Source organism: Cyprinodon tularosa, unplaced genomic scaffold (assembly GCF_016077235.1).
Source record: "Cyprinodon tularosa strain WSP-4 unplaced genomic scaffold, ASM1607723v1 ctg977, whole genome shotgun sequence".
Lineage (NCBI taxonomy): Eukaryota > Metazoa > Chordata > Actinopteri > Cyprinodontiformes > Cyprinodontidae > Cyprinodon > Cyprinodon tularosa.
In genome coordinates, this window is record NW_024039759.1 from 206,436 (window position 1) to 225,109 (window position 18,674).

Sequence of the window (18,674 nt, forward strand, 5' to 3'; positions counted from 1 at the left end):
GAGGAGGTTTACTAGACTTTATTAAGGTTTCACAAAAAACTTAAAAAAAAAAATGCATATTTGGATTTAAAGACATTTTTCTCATCAGTACAAAACATAATCTTATAATATAATGAGGACATTTTTGTTGGTAAACCTTCAGGGATGGAAAACTTTACAATCCAAACCAGATCTGTTCAGAAAATGTGACATTTTTCCTAAAGCAGCTTAAAGGTGTTACTGGGAGAAGGTCTTAAATAACGAAGGAACATCATTAGAATCTCCTGAGACAACATTAGCTTCTTAACTTGATGACTTCAGCAGCATGACGACGTCTTTCACCTGAAAGGAGACATGCAGAGAATCAGACCACATTTAACAGCAGGAAATGGTTATTCTGAGACCGAGGGGGTCTGCTGGTGAACATCCTCAGTCATCCAGGTTATAGTCATTACCGAAAAGTTCAAAACAATCCACTGGACTTAGTTTAAAGACGTTTCTCTTCCCATCCAGGAAGCTTTTTCAATTCAACTTACTTACTCTACTTAAGTACACTTTTTAACTATCTATCCTTTACTCCATTACTTATTTTCCTACTTCTGACTTCTACTCATTACATTTTCACACCAGTATCTGTACTTTCTACTCCTTACATTTTTAAAACAAACGTTACTCGTTACTCTTGGCTTTAGTTTATTGCAGAAGTCATGGATTAGCGGACCTGGATCCGGATCCACCTGCTGGCTAATCTGGACCCATCCTGATTGAAGACATTTATAAATTACTGCGTTTTGTCTGACGACAGTCTCTAAACGTCACTTGCGCCGCTTCTCCTGTTACCCTGAAATCCCATATCCCCCCCTCCGCAGCATCCAGACCTCCTGCTCAGAGCAAAGCCTACAGCCTCCGCTGTTCCTCCCGTATCGCTGCCCTCTGACTGATCCTTGGAGCTCGAGAGCATGAGCAATATTATCATTAAATTCATAGAAGCAAAACATGCAGAAATGAACGCTTAATTTAATATGACATATTAAAATAATCCCCATCAGCATCCAGAAGATGTGCGGTTTCTGATGGAGATGAGAAATCTGCTTCCTGGTCTGTTGAAGAACCGATAGTTTGCATCCAATCTTTTAGATAAACGGTTAGTTTTTAAAAAAAATACAAGAATTATGCTCTAATTTGTAGTTAGTTGTAGTTGTTACTATATTTAAATTTGATAAACCAGATCTTCTCGCCGTTCTTTCTCCTGTTTGGTGCAATTGTAATAGATCCTGACCTGGCTGGAGCGGAGCGGAGCCTGAACATTTAGAGGATGTTTGGCTCAACCTGCTGCTGTGAAGCAGGATTCTCCACCATGAACAGAATCAACAATAAATCTGGATCCAGGCTCAAAATGAGCTCCTTGATATGTGCTTGAGAATGGCTTAGTCTCCGGTTAAATCCAGGTTTAAAGCCTTGCAGGGCAGCCTAAAGCCCACTGCCAACATTAAGACAGAAAAAAGAAAGAAAATAACAAACCATCAGTTCAGGGGTTTGAGAAAATATGGGAATCAGGAAATTATCTATAAACCAAACTGAACGATTGTTGTTCTCTACTTCAAAAAACACTTTAGATTTTAAAATGGAAAAAATTTGACCAAAAACAAGGCTTTGTTTTTGGTCCAATCTATAATACACAATGACAATAAAGTCGTAAAATTATGAGAATAAAGTGGTAAAATTATGGGAACAAAGTCGTAAAATTATGGGAACAAAGTCGTAAAATTATGAGAATAAAGTCATAAAATTATGAGAATAAAGTCATTAAATTATGGGAATAGTCATAAAATTATGAGAATAAAGTCATAAAATTATGGGAATAGTCAAAATTATGAGAATAAAGTCGTAAAATTATGGGAATAAAGTCATAAAATTATGAGAATAAAGTCATAAAATTATGAGAATAAAGTCATAAAATTATGGGAATAGTCATAAAAGTATGAGAATAAAGTCATAAAATTATGTGAATAAAGTCATAAAATTATGGGAATAAAGTCGTAAAATTATGGGAATAAAGTCATAAAATTATGGGAATAGTCATAAAATTATGAGAATAAAGTCGTAAAATTATGAGAATAAAGTCATAAAGTTATGGGAACAAAGTCGTAAAATTATGGTAATAAAGTCGTAAAATTATGAGAATAAAGTCGTAAAATTATGAGAATAAAGTCATAAAATTATGAGAATAAAGTCATTAAATTATGGGAATAGTCATAAAATTATGAGAATAAAGTCATAAAATTATGAGAATAAAGTCATAAAATTATGAGAATAAAGTCATAAAATTATGAGAATAAAGTCATTAAATTATGGGAATAGTCATAAAATTATGAGAATAAAGTCATAAAATTATGAGAATAAAGTCATAAAATTATGAGAATAAAGTCATTAAATTATGGGAATAGTCATAAAATTATGAGAATAAAGTCATAAAATTATGAGAATAAAGTCATAAAATTATGAGAATAAAGTCATAAAATTATGAGAATAAAGTCATTAAATTATGGGAATAGTCATAAAATTATGAGAATAAAGTCATAAAATTATGGGAATAGTCATAAAATTATGAGAATAAAGTCATAAAATTATGAGAACAAAGTCATAAAATTATGAGAATAAAGTCATAAAATTATGAGAATAAAGTCATAAAATTATGAGAATAAAGTCGTAAAATTATGAGAATAAAGTCGTAAAATTATGAGAATAGTCATAAAATTATGAGAATAAAGTCATAAAATTATGGGAATAGTCATAAAATTATGAGAATAAAGTCATAAAATTATGAGAATAAAGTCGTAAAATTATGGGAATAGTCATAAAATTATGAGAATAAAGTCATAAAATTATGAGAATAAAGTCATAAAATTATGGGAATAAAGTCGTAAAATTATGGGAATAAAGTCGTAATATTATGGGAATAAAGACATAAAATTATGAGAATAAAGTCGTAAAATTATGAGAATAAAGTCGTAAAATTATGAGAATAAAGTCATAAAATTATGGGAATAAAGTCGTAAAATTATGAGAATAAAGTCGTAAAATTATGAGAATAAAGTCATAAAATTATGGGAATAAAGTCGTAATATTATGGGAATAAAGTCGTAAAATTATGAGAATAAAGTCGTAAAATTATGAGAATAGTCATAAAATTATGAGAATAAAGTCATAAAATTATGGGAATAGTCATAAAATTATGAGAATAAAGTCATAAAATTATGAGAATAAAGTCGTAAAATTATGGGAATAGTCATAAAATTATGAGAATAAAGTCATAAAATTATGAGAATAAAGTCATAAAATTATGGGAATAAAGTCGTAAAATTATGGGAATAAAGTCGTAATATTATGGGAATAAAGACATAAAATTATGAGAATAAAGTCGTAAAATTATGAGAATAAAGTCGTAAAATTATGAGAATAAAGTCATAAAATTATGGGAATAAAGTCGTAATATTATGGGAATAAAGTCATAAAATTATGAGAATAAAGTCATAAAATTATGAGAATAAAGTCATAAAATTATGAGAACAAAGTCATAAAATTATGAGAATAAAGTCATAAAATTATGAGAATAAAGTCATTAAATTATGGGAATAGTCATAAAATTATGAGAATAAAGTCATAAAATTATGGGAATAGTCATAAAATTATGAGAATAAAGTCATAAAATTATGAGAATAAAGTCGTAAAATTATGGGAATAAAGTCGTAAAATTATGAGAATAAAGTCGTAAAATTATGAGAATAGTCACAAAATTATGAGAATAAAGTCATAAAATTATGAGAATAGTCATAAAATTATGAGAATAAAGTCATAAAATTATGAGAACAAAGTCATAAAATTATGAGAATAAAGTCATAAAATTATGAGAATAAAGTCATAAAATTATGAGAATAAAGTCGTAAAATTATGAGAATAAAGTCGTAAAATTATGAGAATAGTCATAAAATTATGAGAATAAAGTCATAAAATTATGGGAATAGTCATAAAATTATGAGAATAAAGTCATAAAATTATGAGAATAAAGTCGTAAAATTATGGGAATAGTCATAAAATTATGAGAATAAAGTCATAAAATTATGAGAATAAAGTCATAAAATTATGGGAATAAAGTCGTAAAATTATGGGAATAAAGTCGTAATATTATGGGAATAAAGACATAAAATTATGAGAATAAAGTCGTAAAATTATGAGAATAAAGTCGTAAAATTATGAGAATAAAGTCATAAAATTATGGGAACAAAGTCGTAAAATTATGGGAATAGTCATAAAATTATGAGAATAAAGTTATATTTTATAACAACTCTTCCCAGAAGCCCTTTCTTCCCTAAAATGAGGAATGTGGAGCATCATGGGAAGTTCTACTTTAGCATCGGTTTGACCAATCAGGGAATCTTTTAGCAGCAGCATCAAACTGGGCAGGATGTCAAAGTGGACTCTGGTTGCTGATTGGTGGAGCTGGTTGGCCGTCATCTGGTGGGCGGAGCTCCGAGCTTTCTTTATGAAACAGGTTGGAATATGATGACTTTGTTCTCAGAATATTACAACTTTATTCTCAACAAAATAAAAGCATCACTAGCCTGGCCCTAACCCTGTCGTACTGAAGCTCCCAACAAGAACTGCGGATTATAGTGGGATTATAATCCTGATGAACTGATGAACAGCAGATGTTTGGAGGTGGACTGTCTCACTTAAAAACGAGTTAAAACTATTTTCCCAACTCATAAAGTAAATAAAGCCGAGCTGCTCTCTAGCTTGAAGCTACAGAACAGAGCAGATGAACAACCAGAGCGCCGAGCGTCAAAGCAGCTGGACCTCGGTTTGATCCAGAGTCCACATTTCTGCGTTTACACCCATAACGCCTTCGGTGTGAACACAGCATCCGACACCGTCTGTGTCCTCTCTCGGACTGTAGGGATGGATTTAAAGTTTATTTTTTATAAATAAATCACACCTTTTGAGCGGAAGCCAGAGCGGGTCATCTTTCTAAATGAGACCCCCGGAGCGCATGCAGGAGCAGAGACACTGAACGCTGTTAGCTTCCACATAAGAGCAGCTTCTTTGTTGGCGTACCCTGCTGTTTTCCACCACTAGGCGGCCGAGTCGAACCTTCTTCCTTGGACACCGCATACGTTACAGTGACTTTGCTGCCATCGATCTCGCAGTCCTCCATGTCGTCTTTGGCGGCTCTGCAGCTCCCCTCGCTGTCAAACTCCACAAAACCAAACCTGCAAATATAAATAAAGCATAAGATATAAGAGCCAAACAGATAAAGCCACTGATGAAGCGGAGGGAAAGGCACCTTTTGGAAGCTCCTGTGTTTTTATCCACGGCCACTCTTGCAGCAACGGCTCCGTCAAACGCCGCCTGAAGCGTCTCTGCAGTCGTCTCGTCAGTGAGGCCGGAAACGAACAGAGTTTTCCCTTTGACTGAACAACAACACCATTTTTATTCCCAGCTTTAACACTAGAACTCCCAAAAGTCTAATACCGCTAGAACTCCCACTGGCCGTCAATTTGATGGGTGACATTTTTCCCAATGAATACATGAATACTGATGATGTCATCAACTGAAACGCTTCTAGTGTGGACAAACTGTAAACCCATATGTAGATGTAAACCTTAAAATAGGTCTAATTTATATTTTTTAAACACTGTATGCAAAGGGAGTTTTTCCTCTCCACTGTCGCTACAAGCATGCTTAGTGTGAGGGATTGCTGAAGAGTCAATGAGTCGATGCAATCAGCTGGTTTTCCTTAGATAGAAAACTTTGAATCAATCTAAAAATATAAACAAACCGAATTAAATTGAAATTAAGGTTGTTTTCCATCATTATTTTTGGTCTAAATTTGTCTTAAAACTTCTTAAAGCTACAGTGTGTAACTTTCAGCGACATCTACTAGCGGTCAGACTGCAGACAGCAGCAACATGAACATCCCCCCCACCGCTTCTCCCCCCCAACAGTACGGCGAGCGTTACGGGACAAAATGTCTTCCACGACGTCCGCATCACCTACCTTCTCAAGTGATGAGGTTTGTTTACATAGATAATTTTACAGATAGTACTTCATTAGTCTGAGTAGGGTATAGATTTCATGTAGACTTAAGATAATAAATATACCCGTTATTTTTTCTACATCGTTGTGACGTTTTGGCGATCTCGCAATCGCTAGTTTGTTGGCTCTGCGCTGCCGTAGCGCAAAGATGTCTGCCTCCATGGCTGCGAGACCCGCTCCTATGTAATTATAAATAAGGAATTCTAAGGCAACGCAAATATTAAGGTTAAGAGGCTGAGCTCGTAGATGATGATAAATAACATAGTTATGTATAATATATTACATTTCTGACTGTATATCGCTGAAATTATTACACACTGTAGCTTTAACATCCACCTCATTTTGGGAAATCCTCGCCTATTTTTAATACCCAGATGGAAAAGCAAATAACTTTTGTGATACTTTTGTGAATGACATGTGTGATACATTATTTGAAAGATAAAACCTTCTAGTTTCTGAATATATACATTAAAATTAGGTGAGTCAAACAGTCTAAGCTGCATCAGTTCAAACATGACTCAAAGTTGCTTTTTTATTCTTGAAAATAATAGATCTATTTTGCTTTGTTTACATTCTGACAAGCTGCTATATCTGTGTTAATTGTGCTTTTTCTGCCCACTGTGTCCATAAAATGAACTTGGTGGTTGAATCGTGGAGAATCTAAGCTTTCCAAAGATGTCTAACATCTATATTGGTGAACATTTTACAGGTGTAATTTTCATGCATTCTGAGTTATTATTCGTAAACCCTTTAAAACGGTTCGCAGGCGACCCGGTGGGTTTGGAGAGGAAAACAATAAATCAATTAAATAAGACTATTTTACTACTAGGGGTGTAAATCACACCCATCATGGCGATTTGTTTCAATATCAATTTCCTGACCCATGATTAGAATCCACCACGATACGATTCAATTAATTGGTTAATTTTATTTTATTTTTACCTTCCAGGCTAGAAAATGTTTTAAATTTGGAATAAATCAATAAAAGCTGTAATATCATTACGCATTTTGTTTGAGAAACAACAGTAAATAACAGAAGTAGCAAAGTTATCCTCCATCTAGGCCTATTAAAACCTCACTCACTGAAAAATAATAATACTGTTATAGATTCTGAAAGGCCTTAGATGGAAAAATACACGGAAAGAGGATAGTGGCTAAAGGAAGCGAGGTAGGAGGGCGAAATAGGTTTAGCGCCACCGCAGCACGGGAGGAGAATTACGTCCAGGAGCAAAGATCGGAGGGAAAAAAGAACAGGAATCGATTCGCTTGCAGACACGTTGATGCATCCGATTGTAGGCTGGCGGATCGATGCATCGATACAAAACGCTTTTTATTTACACCCATAGCTACTACACAGGTTTATTTACCGAAACCGATTAAGTCCGAACATTTCCAGCACAAGGTCGTACCAGCAGTTTTTCTTTGCCTCGCTAAAGCTGCTCTACCGCGGGGGAGGAGCTGGTAACCTGCGGAGAGCATGAGGTCACCACGCAACCGTTTCACCAGTTCAAAGATAAAATCTTCGCGTGAGACGTTGATGTTCCAACGACTCATGAACAAAACTGTGTTTATAGCTGCTATGTCTGGAGGATCGTAGAATACAGCAACAGGTCACCTTCACATTGGAGCTAGAATATTTTCTAATCATCTGATCAACGCCGGCCTGTGTGGGATTATAGTAGCCAACTGGCTCCGGTTTGGCTTTTGGGCCACTGAGTGAACCTGCTGAGGTGTGATTGGTTCTATCAAAACGTGAACAAGACGTCTGATTGGTCACTGATCCGATCATCATCGGACTCTCCGTCCCAATCTGAGCCGCTCCTAACCCAGACCTCCTCATCGGTCTCTCCATCTCCGCCTGAATCGCTACCATCATTATGTTGAAGCATTTCTAAAGTTTCATGGTCAGATTTCTTCTGAAAGCCGTTTTTCCGTGTTAGCCAAAGTGTTTACAACGCACCTAAAAGAGCTGTCAAAATGGCGGCTGTGGGAGATGGAGGTAAAATTGAACCATATCGGGCGCGCTGCGGTGGCGCAGTGGTTAGCGCACACGCCCCATGTACGAAAAACAGGAAATACGCATAGTGTAGAGCAGATGTAGATTTGACCAATCAGAGGCCTCCTGTCTGCAGCACCGTCTACGGTCACCTGCAATGTTGGAAAGGTACAGCAGAGTGTTTGCGGGGGCGTATCTGTGCGACACACGCAGATACCTGGTTTCTGACTATAAATCAGCCTTTAGTCTTCGCCGCGGCCGACCCGGGTTCGAATCCGGCCTGTGGTCCTGTGCCGCATGTCTCTCCCCCTCCTCCTTTCCTGTCAGCCTACTTTCCAAAAAAACCCAAATTTTTTTTATTATATCTATTTTTTTTATAAATCTATGTGAAAATAAAGTAAATATAGAAACAGGAAAAGTCAGTTAAAATCTTGAATCTATGATTAATGTAAACCAAAATGAGGGCCCTGGGAGTTCTGGCGTTCAGGCGCTGGCTCTGCCCGTTACATAAACCGACCCGTTACCTTCAGAGCTCTCTGGCTGCAAACTGTTGCGACACATTTCAACTTTGGCTCCTCTTTTGCAGACCTGTCTGTTTTTGGATGCCTGCAGAGCTTTTTTAGCGTCAGCCACTGATGCAAACTCCACAAACGCAAATCTGGAGAGATTAAGCGGTTGGAGGGTCAGTGGGATTTTCCTCTGGAACACCGCAACAGGAAGCAGAAGAGGCGTTTACCGTTTCGGTCTGTCCTTCACATGAGGGATCCTGATGTGGAGAGCGTTCTTAAAAGACGACTTCAGGTGGTTCTCTCTCACGTATTCAGGCAGGTGGTTTACAAACAGGATGTTACTTAAAGGAGCTGCAGCTGCTGGAGAGAAGAAAAAACCTTCAATCAGAGACACTGAAAAGCTATCGAGAAATAAGTGGGGGAAAAAAATCTTAAATTAAGTGTAAAGGAGGCAATTTGCAATGTATAATGTGCAATTTACTATTTGATACCCTGAGCAATAACCTGTTTCTCTATATCTGACACAAAGCCGGGGTTGACGTAAAGGATTTTTAGCACTTGCCTTTGGGCTAGTGCCTTTCACATTTCATTTGCCCAGAAATAATTTTTACTTGCCCAGTATATTGTTTGATAGATATAATTCCTAATAATCATTTTTTGTATACATTTTTTTAATGTTTTTTTGTAATTCAGTATTTTTTAAGTTTCCAGGTTCCTGGTGTGTATCTGCATGCGTCAGATAATGAACTCCAGCCTACATTACCGTGTTAACATGCTTTTCAATCCTTCCTGCTCATTCTTTTCAAACTAAACTTTGCTTTAAACTGTTGTGTGCTTGGAAAAATATAAATTGTAATGTTAAAAATCTAAAAAAAACTTGACAGGTTAAAAACTTAAGATAAATCACAAGACAGAAGTCAATGTCACAAATGAATAACTTTTATTTTAGAGTCACGGTATGTTGATACAAGATAATACTATTAATATGATGTGAGTTTTCTAGAGAATCATTATACATAGTTATTTTATTCAGGGTTTCCACAGTCTGACATCATTTCAGAATTCCCTGACTTTTAACTGACTTAGGATTAGTTTTCCCTGACAAAATAAATGCAGCAACAAGACAATAATAATAACATAACAGGTCACCAATCTAAAATAGGTGGTGGGTGTGTTACTCTACTTACATTTTTTTTTTTTTACTTGTGGTTGTTTTTTAGACTGCTGAGTAAAAAAAAAGAGTCTGATTCACGCCAATTCTGGCAGAAAAATCTTGCAGCTTTTCCAAATCACGCGAGAATGTGTACAAAATAACAAAAAATTGCGCCGGCAACGCTTCTGGGTCGTTTTCATCAAATGTCGGTGATTTTAAAGTAATTTTAAGTAACAAATAAATGTTTTTTGCGATCATTGCATCATTTGCCTGGCGGGCAAATGCAATGAAATTTGTACTCTCCTGACAATAAAAACTACTTGCCCCGAGAGATCGGGCGATGGTTAACATCGAGCCCTGCAAAGGGCAATAACTATATATATATAAATATAAATGTCCATTCATATAAATACCCATGTAAACACCCTGTGCAGTTACCCTGTAAAATGGTCCTGCTATTAAAAAAAAAAGCTGTGATATGTGGACGCACTATATATACTCTATTTATCCCATGTACATTTTTCTCTGTTTTTACTCTTTTGACTATTTGAGCTGATGAAACGAGCACATTTCTCCACTTTGAGATCCATAAGGTCAATCAATTACCCTTCATTAGAGCAGTAAATAAGATGATGGGATTCGTTTTTTACTCTTAAAATAACATATTTACCGTATTCTCCGGACTAGGGATGCAGGATATTTGGATTTTGGCCGATATCCGATATGCCGATATTTTAAAACTCATGTAGCCGATAAGCGATATCGATACCGATGTTAAAGCTGGACAAAAATAAGTAGTCATTGAAAATAGCAGTTTTGTTATCCATTTCTGACACTTTGAAAAATAATATACTCAAATATATTTTCATATGCTGATATCAAATTGATTTTTAAAAACGCGGTATCGATCTATTTTACTTTCAAAATCTCGTGAAATTTCACCGTTCTGTTACAAACTCTCGTGATATTTTGCAAATTCTTGTGAGATTTTGTTAGTAAAATAGATCGATACCGCGTCAATATATCAACATATAAAAATATGGCAACATTTGGTGAATTTTGGGGGGATTTCGTAGCATAACGATGACATATAGCAATATTTCATTAGTAAAAGAGATTGATATGGTGTTTTTAAATGGCAATATATCAGCATATGAAGATATTGGGATATTTTAATGGATCAATATTTTTTCCCTCGTCTTTAGAAGTTTTTAAGTCTGTAAAAAAGAAGTTTTTGAGGAAGAAGAAGAAGTAGTATTTTTTTTTTTTTTAGACTTAAGAAACTCAGAAGCTGATCAAATATCGGGTTAAATATCGGTGGGGTGGCCGATGTCCGATATTCAGTTTTAAGGCCGATACCGATAGGGGGCCGATTATATCGTGCATCACTACTCCGGACTATAAGCTGCTACTTATAAGAAGGCTTATAAGAAGCTGCAGCTTTTCTGTGGATTTTTCCTAAATGGCACGAGGGGGAAGTCAAAGTTGGAAATGAAATGAAAGCATAAGGAGCTAATTTACAGTTAGCACAACATGCTAGCAGCAGGCACGACGGTGAACTAATGTCCTGAATTCACATATTTTGACATTTATTTGCTGCATTAAAGCTGAAGTCTGTAAGTTTTTAAAATCACTTTTTTGTCATATTGGCTAAAACTGTCCCTATGCCCAGACAGCAGTACATGTGATATGTAACCTGTGAAAAAAACTGCTTCAATTGGTCCCGCCTACTGCCTGTATTTCAATCTGGAAAGAATAATTCGGGACGAGTCAAAACAACCAATCACAGCCAGAGGAGCGTCTGATGGAGTGTCAATCACAGCTCACACACACTGAATCCCGCCCCCCCCCCCCCCCCCCCCCCCCCCCCTCACCGCTTAACCTGCCGCTGCCGCCCGGCTGCCGCAGTCAGGAGGAAGCAGCGTGGAAGTCATGGCGGAGCGACAGCCACCAGCGAAAGAGAAACTGCCCTTACTGCCCCTGCCGACAACTGCTTCCACGGCAAACTTATAACCACCATCTTATATCTAGCTGCTTGGAGGTGAGTGTTATCGCTCTTACCGTTATCCCCACCCTCCATGCCGCGTACGCTGCTTGGACGCAGGCTTTGGTGAGAGGGGTGGAGCTTGGAGGTGGGGCATGAGTGAAGCAAGAAGGGTGGGGGAGTGGCGTGAAACCTGTTTTTCTTCAAATTTCAGTCGAAGTCTGCTCTCTTCCTCAATGTTACAGACTGCAGCTTTAAAGCTGTTGAACCAATGAAGCTCCATATTTGAGTAGAAGCTACCCACACCACCTCCCACCCCCACCCTACCCCCTAACCTCCTACTGCTGCGAGCTAACAAGCTAACAGGAGCTAGCATTCTTCTTTGTCCCTACTCCAGGGGCTATATGTAGAGCTCCCCCTACAGGTTTGGTGGGTTCACTAGTATCGGTGACTTATAGGTGTACATTTCCATTTTTTCCCGCAGAAAACTTAGTGGGCGTGGCTTATAGTGAGGTGTGCTCTATAGTCCAGAGTATACGGTAGATATTATGCGCTCAAAATAAAACAATCCAATTGTTTTTTCTTATTTTAAATGTAATTGTCTCTTTCTTTTGGCAAAGTGTCTCACTTTCCTTATCAACTCAAGAAAAAGTTGAATTATTTTAAGAAAAAAAAAGACTATTTCTATTTTTTTCCAGTTTAATAGACCTGGCACGGTTGGCGTCACTCACCCTTGGCTTTTTTACTGTCTGCGTTGGTGACAGCTCGCCGTTGGATTCGGGCCACTATCAAGTCGCGACCTTGAAGTTGAGCTTTTTGCTTTTTCTTAAGCATTTCTTCTGCCACTGCTTTGTTTTTAAACTCTACGAAGGCGATGCTGTGAAAACATCAAAGGTTTAGTTGATAAATCTGTTAAAATGTGAAGCAAATAAAGATGAAGGACCGTAATTTTTTTCCTTTTTCCTCTCACCCCTGACTCGGTCCTTTGGCTCCCCCGGGAAAGCGAACGGCGACAGCTCTGCGGAAAACCTTCCGGATGTCTTCTTCAGTTGCGTTGTACGGCACGTTCTTTAGAAACAAACATCTGTGGTCTTTCACTGTAAAAAAGCAAAAACAAACAGAAAAATGAAAGCTAATGTACACAGGTGGGGCGTAACCCCGATTAGAGATGCTGCTGGTAAAGGTAATCAGCTGATCAAACGTGGGAGAAAAACCCAATTCTGTGACTAAATCAGCAGTTTTCCTTCCATTGACAGCCTGATGGCAAAAAGACAAACCAGTCTAATTCTCCTGCGTAGCGTCCAATCATTGAGAACTGGTTTTCACGATGTTTGGCAGTGATAGCGAGACTGCTTTGTTTATTCCCTTTTTTTATTTTCTGTTCTTCCTTTTCTGCATGACATTCAGCGATGTTTAGATGCAAATGCTATTCTGTTTTTTTTTGCCTTGTTTTTATAACAAAAGTAGTAAAAACAATTTTTGATTTTTTTTTCTTTAATTATGACTTTAAAGTCCATTACAGAAGGACTAAAGGCTCTACCTTTATTATACCTCATCCAAACTACTTTGGTTATCCTGAGCTATCTCTATAGTTCTCTAGGGACCCCTTTTTCATCATTCTATCTCTATTCTCCCACTCTGCAGAATCTGTTAGTTCAATCTCTAACGTAGGGCTGGGCGATAATTCAATAACGATATATATCGATCGATAGACGTGTGGCGCAATAGAAAAAAAGCGGGTCGATAAAAGTTCGATAAAGAAACGCAGTTTTCCTTCCTTCTCATTGTAGCCTAGCATGTAGGTTTATGCTAGTCGCTACGTCCTCCCAACCAATCGCAATCGTGGACCCAGGCACGCCGTCACAAAGCGCCGCCCTCTCAAACCACAACACAGAGCACATGAAGCTGTGCAGCAAGGAGAGGCGGAGGAAATTGTTCCAAAGAAGGGTTTTTGTAGTTTGGCAGTATTTCGGTCATGGCAAGTCGGACCAAAAACAAACCAGTCATCTGTAAAATGTGTCGGGAACCAGTGAAAACCAAGTCTGATAGCAAAACCTATTTTATTTTTTTTTTTATATATATATTTTCAGTTCTGAGCAGTTTCCCACGTAGTTCTAACAATTGAGAGAAATGCTGAGGGGCCAGAAACTTCAAAGTAATAACTCAGATTAAAGGAATAGTACACCCAAAACATGATTAGCCTTCATTTTCTACTCACCCCCATGCTGAACAACACTCTGGAGTACTTTTTTGATATCTCAAATGCATCTGGAGATCTGGGAGGCTTCTTGCTGTCTGCTGACATTCAAATAATGGAGGTCTATGGCGCCCGAGGCAGAAAGGTCCATAAAAGTCCACAAAAAACGTGTCAATATTCCTCCATACTGCTCGTCCAATGTATTCCAAGTGTCCTGAGTGGGTAGCATCCAGAATTTACTCGAAACGAAGTCATTTAGAATGTTTTTAGAGCATAAACAGTAGTGTATAGGATTTCCTGAAAGCGCGTTCACGAGTCTACGGAAACCGCGGCAGACCAAACCAGATGAAAGTGCGCATTCAGCTCGGCAAAGAACTCATGCTCTTCCTCAACACTGAAGTCCTCAGACATTTTTCTTTCGTTGTTTCTTTCTTTGCACAGGTAAACAGCACATTTCTTCTTCTACGCTTGCATTATCGGCAGAGCAGATGCTGAATGCGCACTTTCATCTGGTTTGGTCTGCCGCGGTTTCCGTAGACTCGTGAACGCGCTTTCAGGAAATCCTATACTCTACGGTTTATGCTCTAAAAACATTCTAAATGACTTCGTTTCGAGTAAATTCTGGATGCTACCCACTCAGGACACTTGGAATACATTGGACGAGCAGTATGGAGGAATATTGACACGTTTTTTGTGGACTTTTATGGACCTTTCTGCCTCGGGCGCCATAGACCTCCATTATTTGAATGTCAGCAGACAGCAAGAAGCCTCCCAGATCTCCAGATGCATTTGAGATATCAAAAAAGTACTCCAGAGTGTTGTTCAGCATGGGGGTGAGTAGAAAATGAAGGCTAATCATGTTTTGGGTGTACTATTCCTTAAAAGCAGGAAACTAAGCTGAACCATAACGAGGTGTCAGCAGCACCTCTAGAAGAATAGGGGAGAGAAAAAATACCCCATAGAAATGCTAGGCTAAAGGGTGAGTTGATTTTTTTGGGTTTTTGTTCTTGTTGAGTGGAGTTTACATGGTAGCCTAGTCTCACAATCTTTTAATTACCACAAGCTGGTGGTGTACTATTCCCACCCAAATAGGGTATTCTATTTATTTATTTATTTGTTATATCTATTTTGGTCACTTTTCTGGTCACCTTAGTTTATTCTTTGTCATGATTTAATAACATAACTCATGTCTCATAAGTTATTTTTCTTTAAAACAATTCTGTTATGGTTAAAAAAGTTGGTTAAATAAAGATTTAATTTGAAGTCTGTGTTTGTGTTCTTTATTAAAATTAAATCATTTAGCAATATCATAAAAAGTCCAGGCAGAGCTGCACATAAAATATGGTTTCAAATCTTTTCAATAATTATCGATATCGATCAATATGCATTTTTTTTTATCGATAAGCTTTTTTTCCTATATCGCCCAGCCCTACTCTAACGTTCTGCTCTCTGTGCTTTTCCTCATAGTAGCTTCATCTGGTCTGTTCCTGGAAAAAGGTTCAAACAGAAAGTGGATTCACAGTTTCTGAACTATTTATGTCCAGAAACAGTGTGGTTCTGTGATGCTTTGGGGTTCTCTTCTTTTCTTCTGATATCTCACTACCTTTCTGGTCCATCGGCGGAGCCTGTGCCTTCTTTTGCTCGTTGCTTCTGGCTTTAGCTTTGGCCATCTTCAGCGGCTTATCAAGGATCTCCTCTCCGTTCAAAGTCAAGGCTTTGTTCAGGTCCATGTCTGAGGCCATGCTTACAAACGCGTGTTTCCTATAAAAACAGAAAGTTATTCCTAGAGTAGAACACAAGGCTAACTGTGAACATGGAAGTGAACCCACTTGGAATGTCCCAGCCGGATGTCCTGGAACAGCAGGTTCTGTGTTGAGAAGTACTTCGCCAGAGAACTTTTGATTTCCTCCGATGTTTTGGTGACATTCAGGTTTCCCACAAACAGACAGAACTCTGCAATGGAAAAGGTGGAGCGATGTTTTGAACCAGACGAAGAAGAAGCAGCAGCAGTTTAGTCGGGAATGGGCTCATACCATCGTTGCTGAGTTTGGTTTTCTTTGACGGAGATGAATCCGAGGCAGGAGCAGCTTTCCGTTTCCCGTTAGCTGTAGACATAAGCAACCGTTAGCTGCTTCAGAAACCAGCGGCCAAAACATCACAGCAGGAAATGGAAAAACTGCACAACTTTATAAATACATTTACAATACATTACATCGACAAATCAGCTTTAGGGCTGAAATAATTAATCAGATTAATCGTGATAATAACTAATTTAGTAACTAATTACTCATTAACTGGAGCATACAGACTGTAAAACATAACTTTAGCTGATAGAATGACCCATTTAGAGCAGGAATTTTACCAAAATTATAAAAATATATATTGTAAAAACATTTTGCTTTTCAGAAAAAACATTTTTTTAGTTTTGTAGAAATTTTTTTAAAGGAACCTTTTGATATCTGATTATTAATCGATTAATAAAAAAAAAATATCGGCAGATTAATTGATTTGCAAAATAATCGTTAATTACAGCCCTAATCAGTTTACTAATGAGCTGTTAGCTATGGAGGGAATTTTGTTTCATTATTTTTGAAAGCAAAGAACACGTTTTATAAATGCAAAATTGAAAAAAAATTGAATAAATTTTTTACATAAATAAATAAATGGGCTTAAGAATAACTTCTTATTTTTTATTGAATCCTTTTTTAGCTTTATTATTTTCATTTCATTTTTTTAAGATTAAGTTTTATGAATCTTCAAACGGTGTTATAATCATCACATTCTGTCCTCTTCAAGCCAGACTTTACGACGGAGAATCAAGGCTAGGCTGGAGTTTTTCTTTTCAAAACGAGAATCAAGTCATAACATTACGAGAATAACGCTGTAAGATTATAAAGTAGTAAATTTACAAGAATGAAGTCATAAAACAGGGTTCCTACAGCATAAGGAAAGGACTTTTTAATGCCACTTGAAATACAAATTTAAGACCAAATTCACAAGAAACACAAGAAAAACCTGCTTGCGACGACTTAACCCAAACGTTTATTTTAACATAAACCACTGCACTAATGTTTCAAATGTTGAAGAGCTTCCCATACAGGAAGAAAGCTAAAAACACACAAATGACAGATATATTTGAACAATTATTTAACTGAATTCACAAACGTTGTTTTAGCAGGGAACAAAACAAATCAGTTTTAAAGCCCCAACATAACCAGTGCTGAGTCTTTTTAGCAGCTATTTTTCTTTGTATGGTTTTCTTAGTATGTTTGATTTGGTGATAAGTGGAGGCGTTGCAGAGACAAGGGTGGAACTAAACTGAGAAATACCGGCTGTTTCTCTGTAACTCCATTTTGACGCTTTGTGTTTCGTGCTTCGCATGTGCGACTCCACTGCCTTAATTCCCATCGTTCTGAGCTTGAATGACTTCTTGCATAAATCCACTGAGCCTCATGTATGTTCCCTGGTTTTAGCCATGGAGAAAACTCTTGGCTGGAGACAGTTTTGGTTAAATTTACGCTTGCTTACGGAAGAGGATTAGGGCCACTGGAAAAAAAAAGTTAACTGATTTTTTAATTTTATTTCAGTTTAACATGGGAAAAGTCAGAATTCTGACAATAAAAGTCAGAATTCTGAGTTTTTTTCCCATACTAAACTGAAATAAAATTTAAAAATCAGTTAACTTTTTTTTTTTTCACTGGCCCTAATCCTCTTCCGTACTTGCTCATATTTTCCAGACAAAAAGTTAATGGAGCATCTCCCAAATGTCCCGGCTGCAACAACGGAACCAATAATGACGAGCCGTTATTTTTTTACATAAAAAAAAGTCAATTTTAAGGTTTTATTTAGATTACAAAAATTAATTAATAAAAAATATTCCTATTTATGACGTTTTAAAAATTAAGACCTACGAAAGACTGATTTAAGACATTTTAATACCAATTAAGGCCTTAGTTTTATTTTGAAGAATTCAATGCCTTTTAAGACTTTTTAAGGACCTGCAGGAACCCTGTAAAAACACTAGAATGAAGTCATCAAACCACGACCCATCTGAGAAAGAAAGCTCCCACCATGCTTTCTGTCATACAGAAATAGTAATTTGAACAGTCATTTCAAAGTTCTGATACTGACAATAATTTGATTTAACCCATACTAAAGTATAACTTTACATTCTAGACCGAGATTCTTGGAAGAGATGTAATAAAATACAACGTTATTCTCGTAATATTATGACTTTATTCTCATAATGTTGTAACATTATAAATTATAATGCTACAATTAATTAATTAATTAACTAATCACCACGAACGTGTTAGTTTTAGGTATAAATAATGATCCACTGATTATTCCTTACTGACCAGACTTTTCCGTTAATTAAGGATCTTTTTTGTTATATTCTAATTTGAACATCATGGCAACAAACTGCATGCAGCTCCTTGTGTCTGCCGGTGATAAAAGCCAGAAATCCATTTACCTTCTTCATCTCTGCTCTCCACCACTTCAGGCTGAATATCTGATGCAAAAAAAGGAAAATAATTATTATTCAGCAGAGAAAACATGAGTATCTTTCACAGAAAAACCCTTAAAACAAAATGTCCTACCGTTATTACAGGTGTCCTCAGCTTTCTTGTAGCTGCTTCGAACTTTCTTATGTCTCGTATTCTTAAAAAATAAATGAAAAAAAATAAGAAAATTGTGGATCAGTTCAGTCTGATCAGGTTTTATTAGGGTCCCTTTGGATGGTTTGAATCTAATAAATC

At 36.8% G+C, this 18,674-nt stretch overlaps 1 protein-coding gene across 2 annotated transcripts in view; it reads right to left on the reverse strand.

Annotated features, from left to right (window-relative positions):
• Nucleotides 1-18,674, reverse strand: part of LOC119777010 (nucleolin-like) — a 20,619-nt gene continuing 1,945 nt past the window's right edge. The window contains exons 2-13 of one of the 2 annotated variants that reach the window (XM_038275743.1): nt 18,516-18,576; nt 18,389-18,427; nt 15,948-16,019; nt 15,744-15,867; nt 15,518-15,675; nt 12,688-12,814; nt 12,449-12,594; nt 8,808-8,937; nt 8,596-8,729; nt 5,324-5,450; nt 5,095-5,249; nt 1-321 (exon numbers count right to left, since the gene is read on the reverse strand). In XM_038275743.1, the coding sequence (XP_038131671.1) occupies nt 275-321; nt 5,095-5,249; nt 5,324-5,450; nt 8,596-8,729; nt 8,808-8,937; nt 12,449-12,594; nt 12,688-12,814; nt 15,518-15,675; nt 15,744-15,867; nt 15,948-16,019; nt 18,389-18,427; nt 18,516-18,576 (1,320 nt within the window). In that variant the 3' untranslated portion in view covers nt 1-274. Of the gene's footprint in view, nt 322-5,094; nt 5,250-5,323; nt 5,451-8,595; nt 8,730-8,807; nt 8,941-12,448; nt 12,595-12,687; nt 12,815-15,517; nt 15,676-15,743; nt 15,868-15,947; nt 16,020-18,388; nt 18,428-18,515; nt 18,577-18,674 lie in introns of both variants that reach the window. The other variant, XM_038275742.1, reaches the window with a different exon arrangement.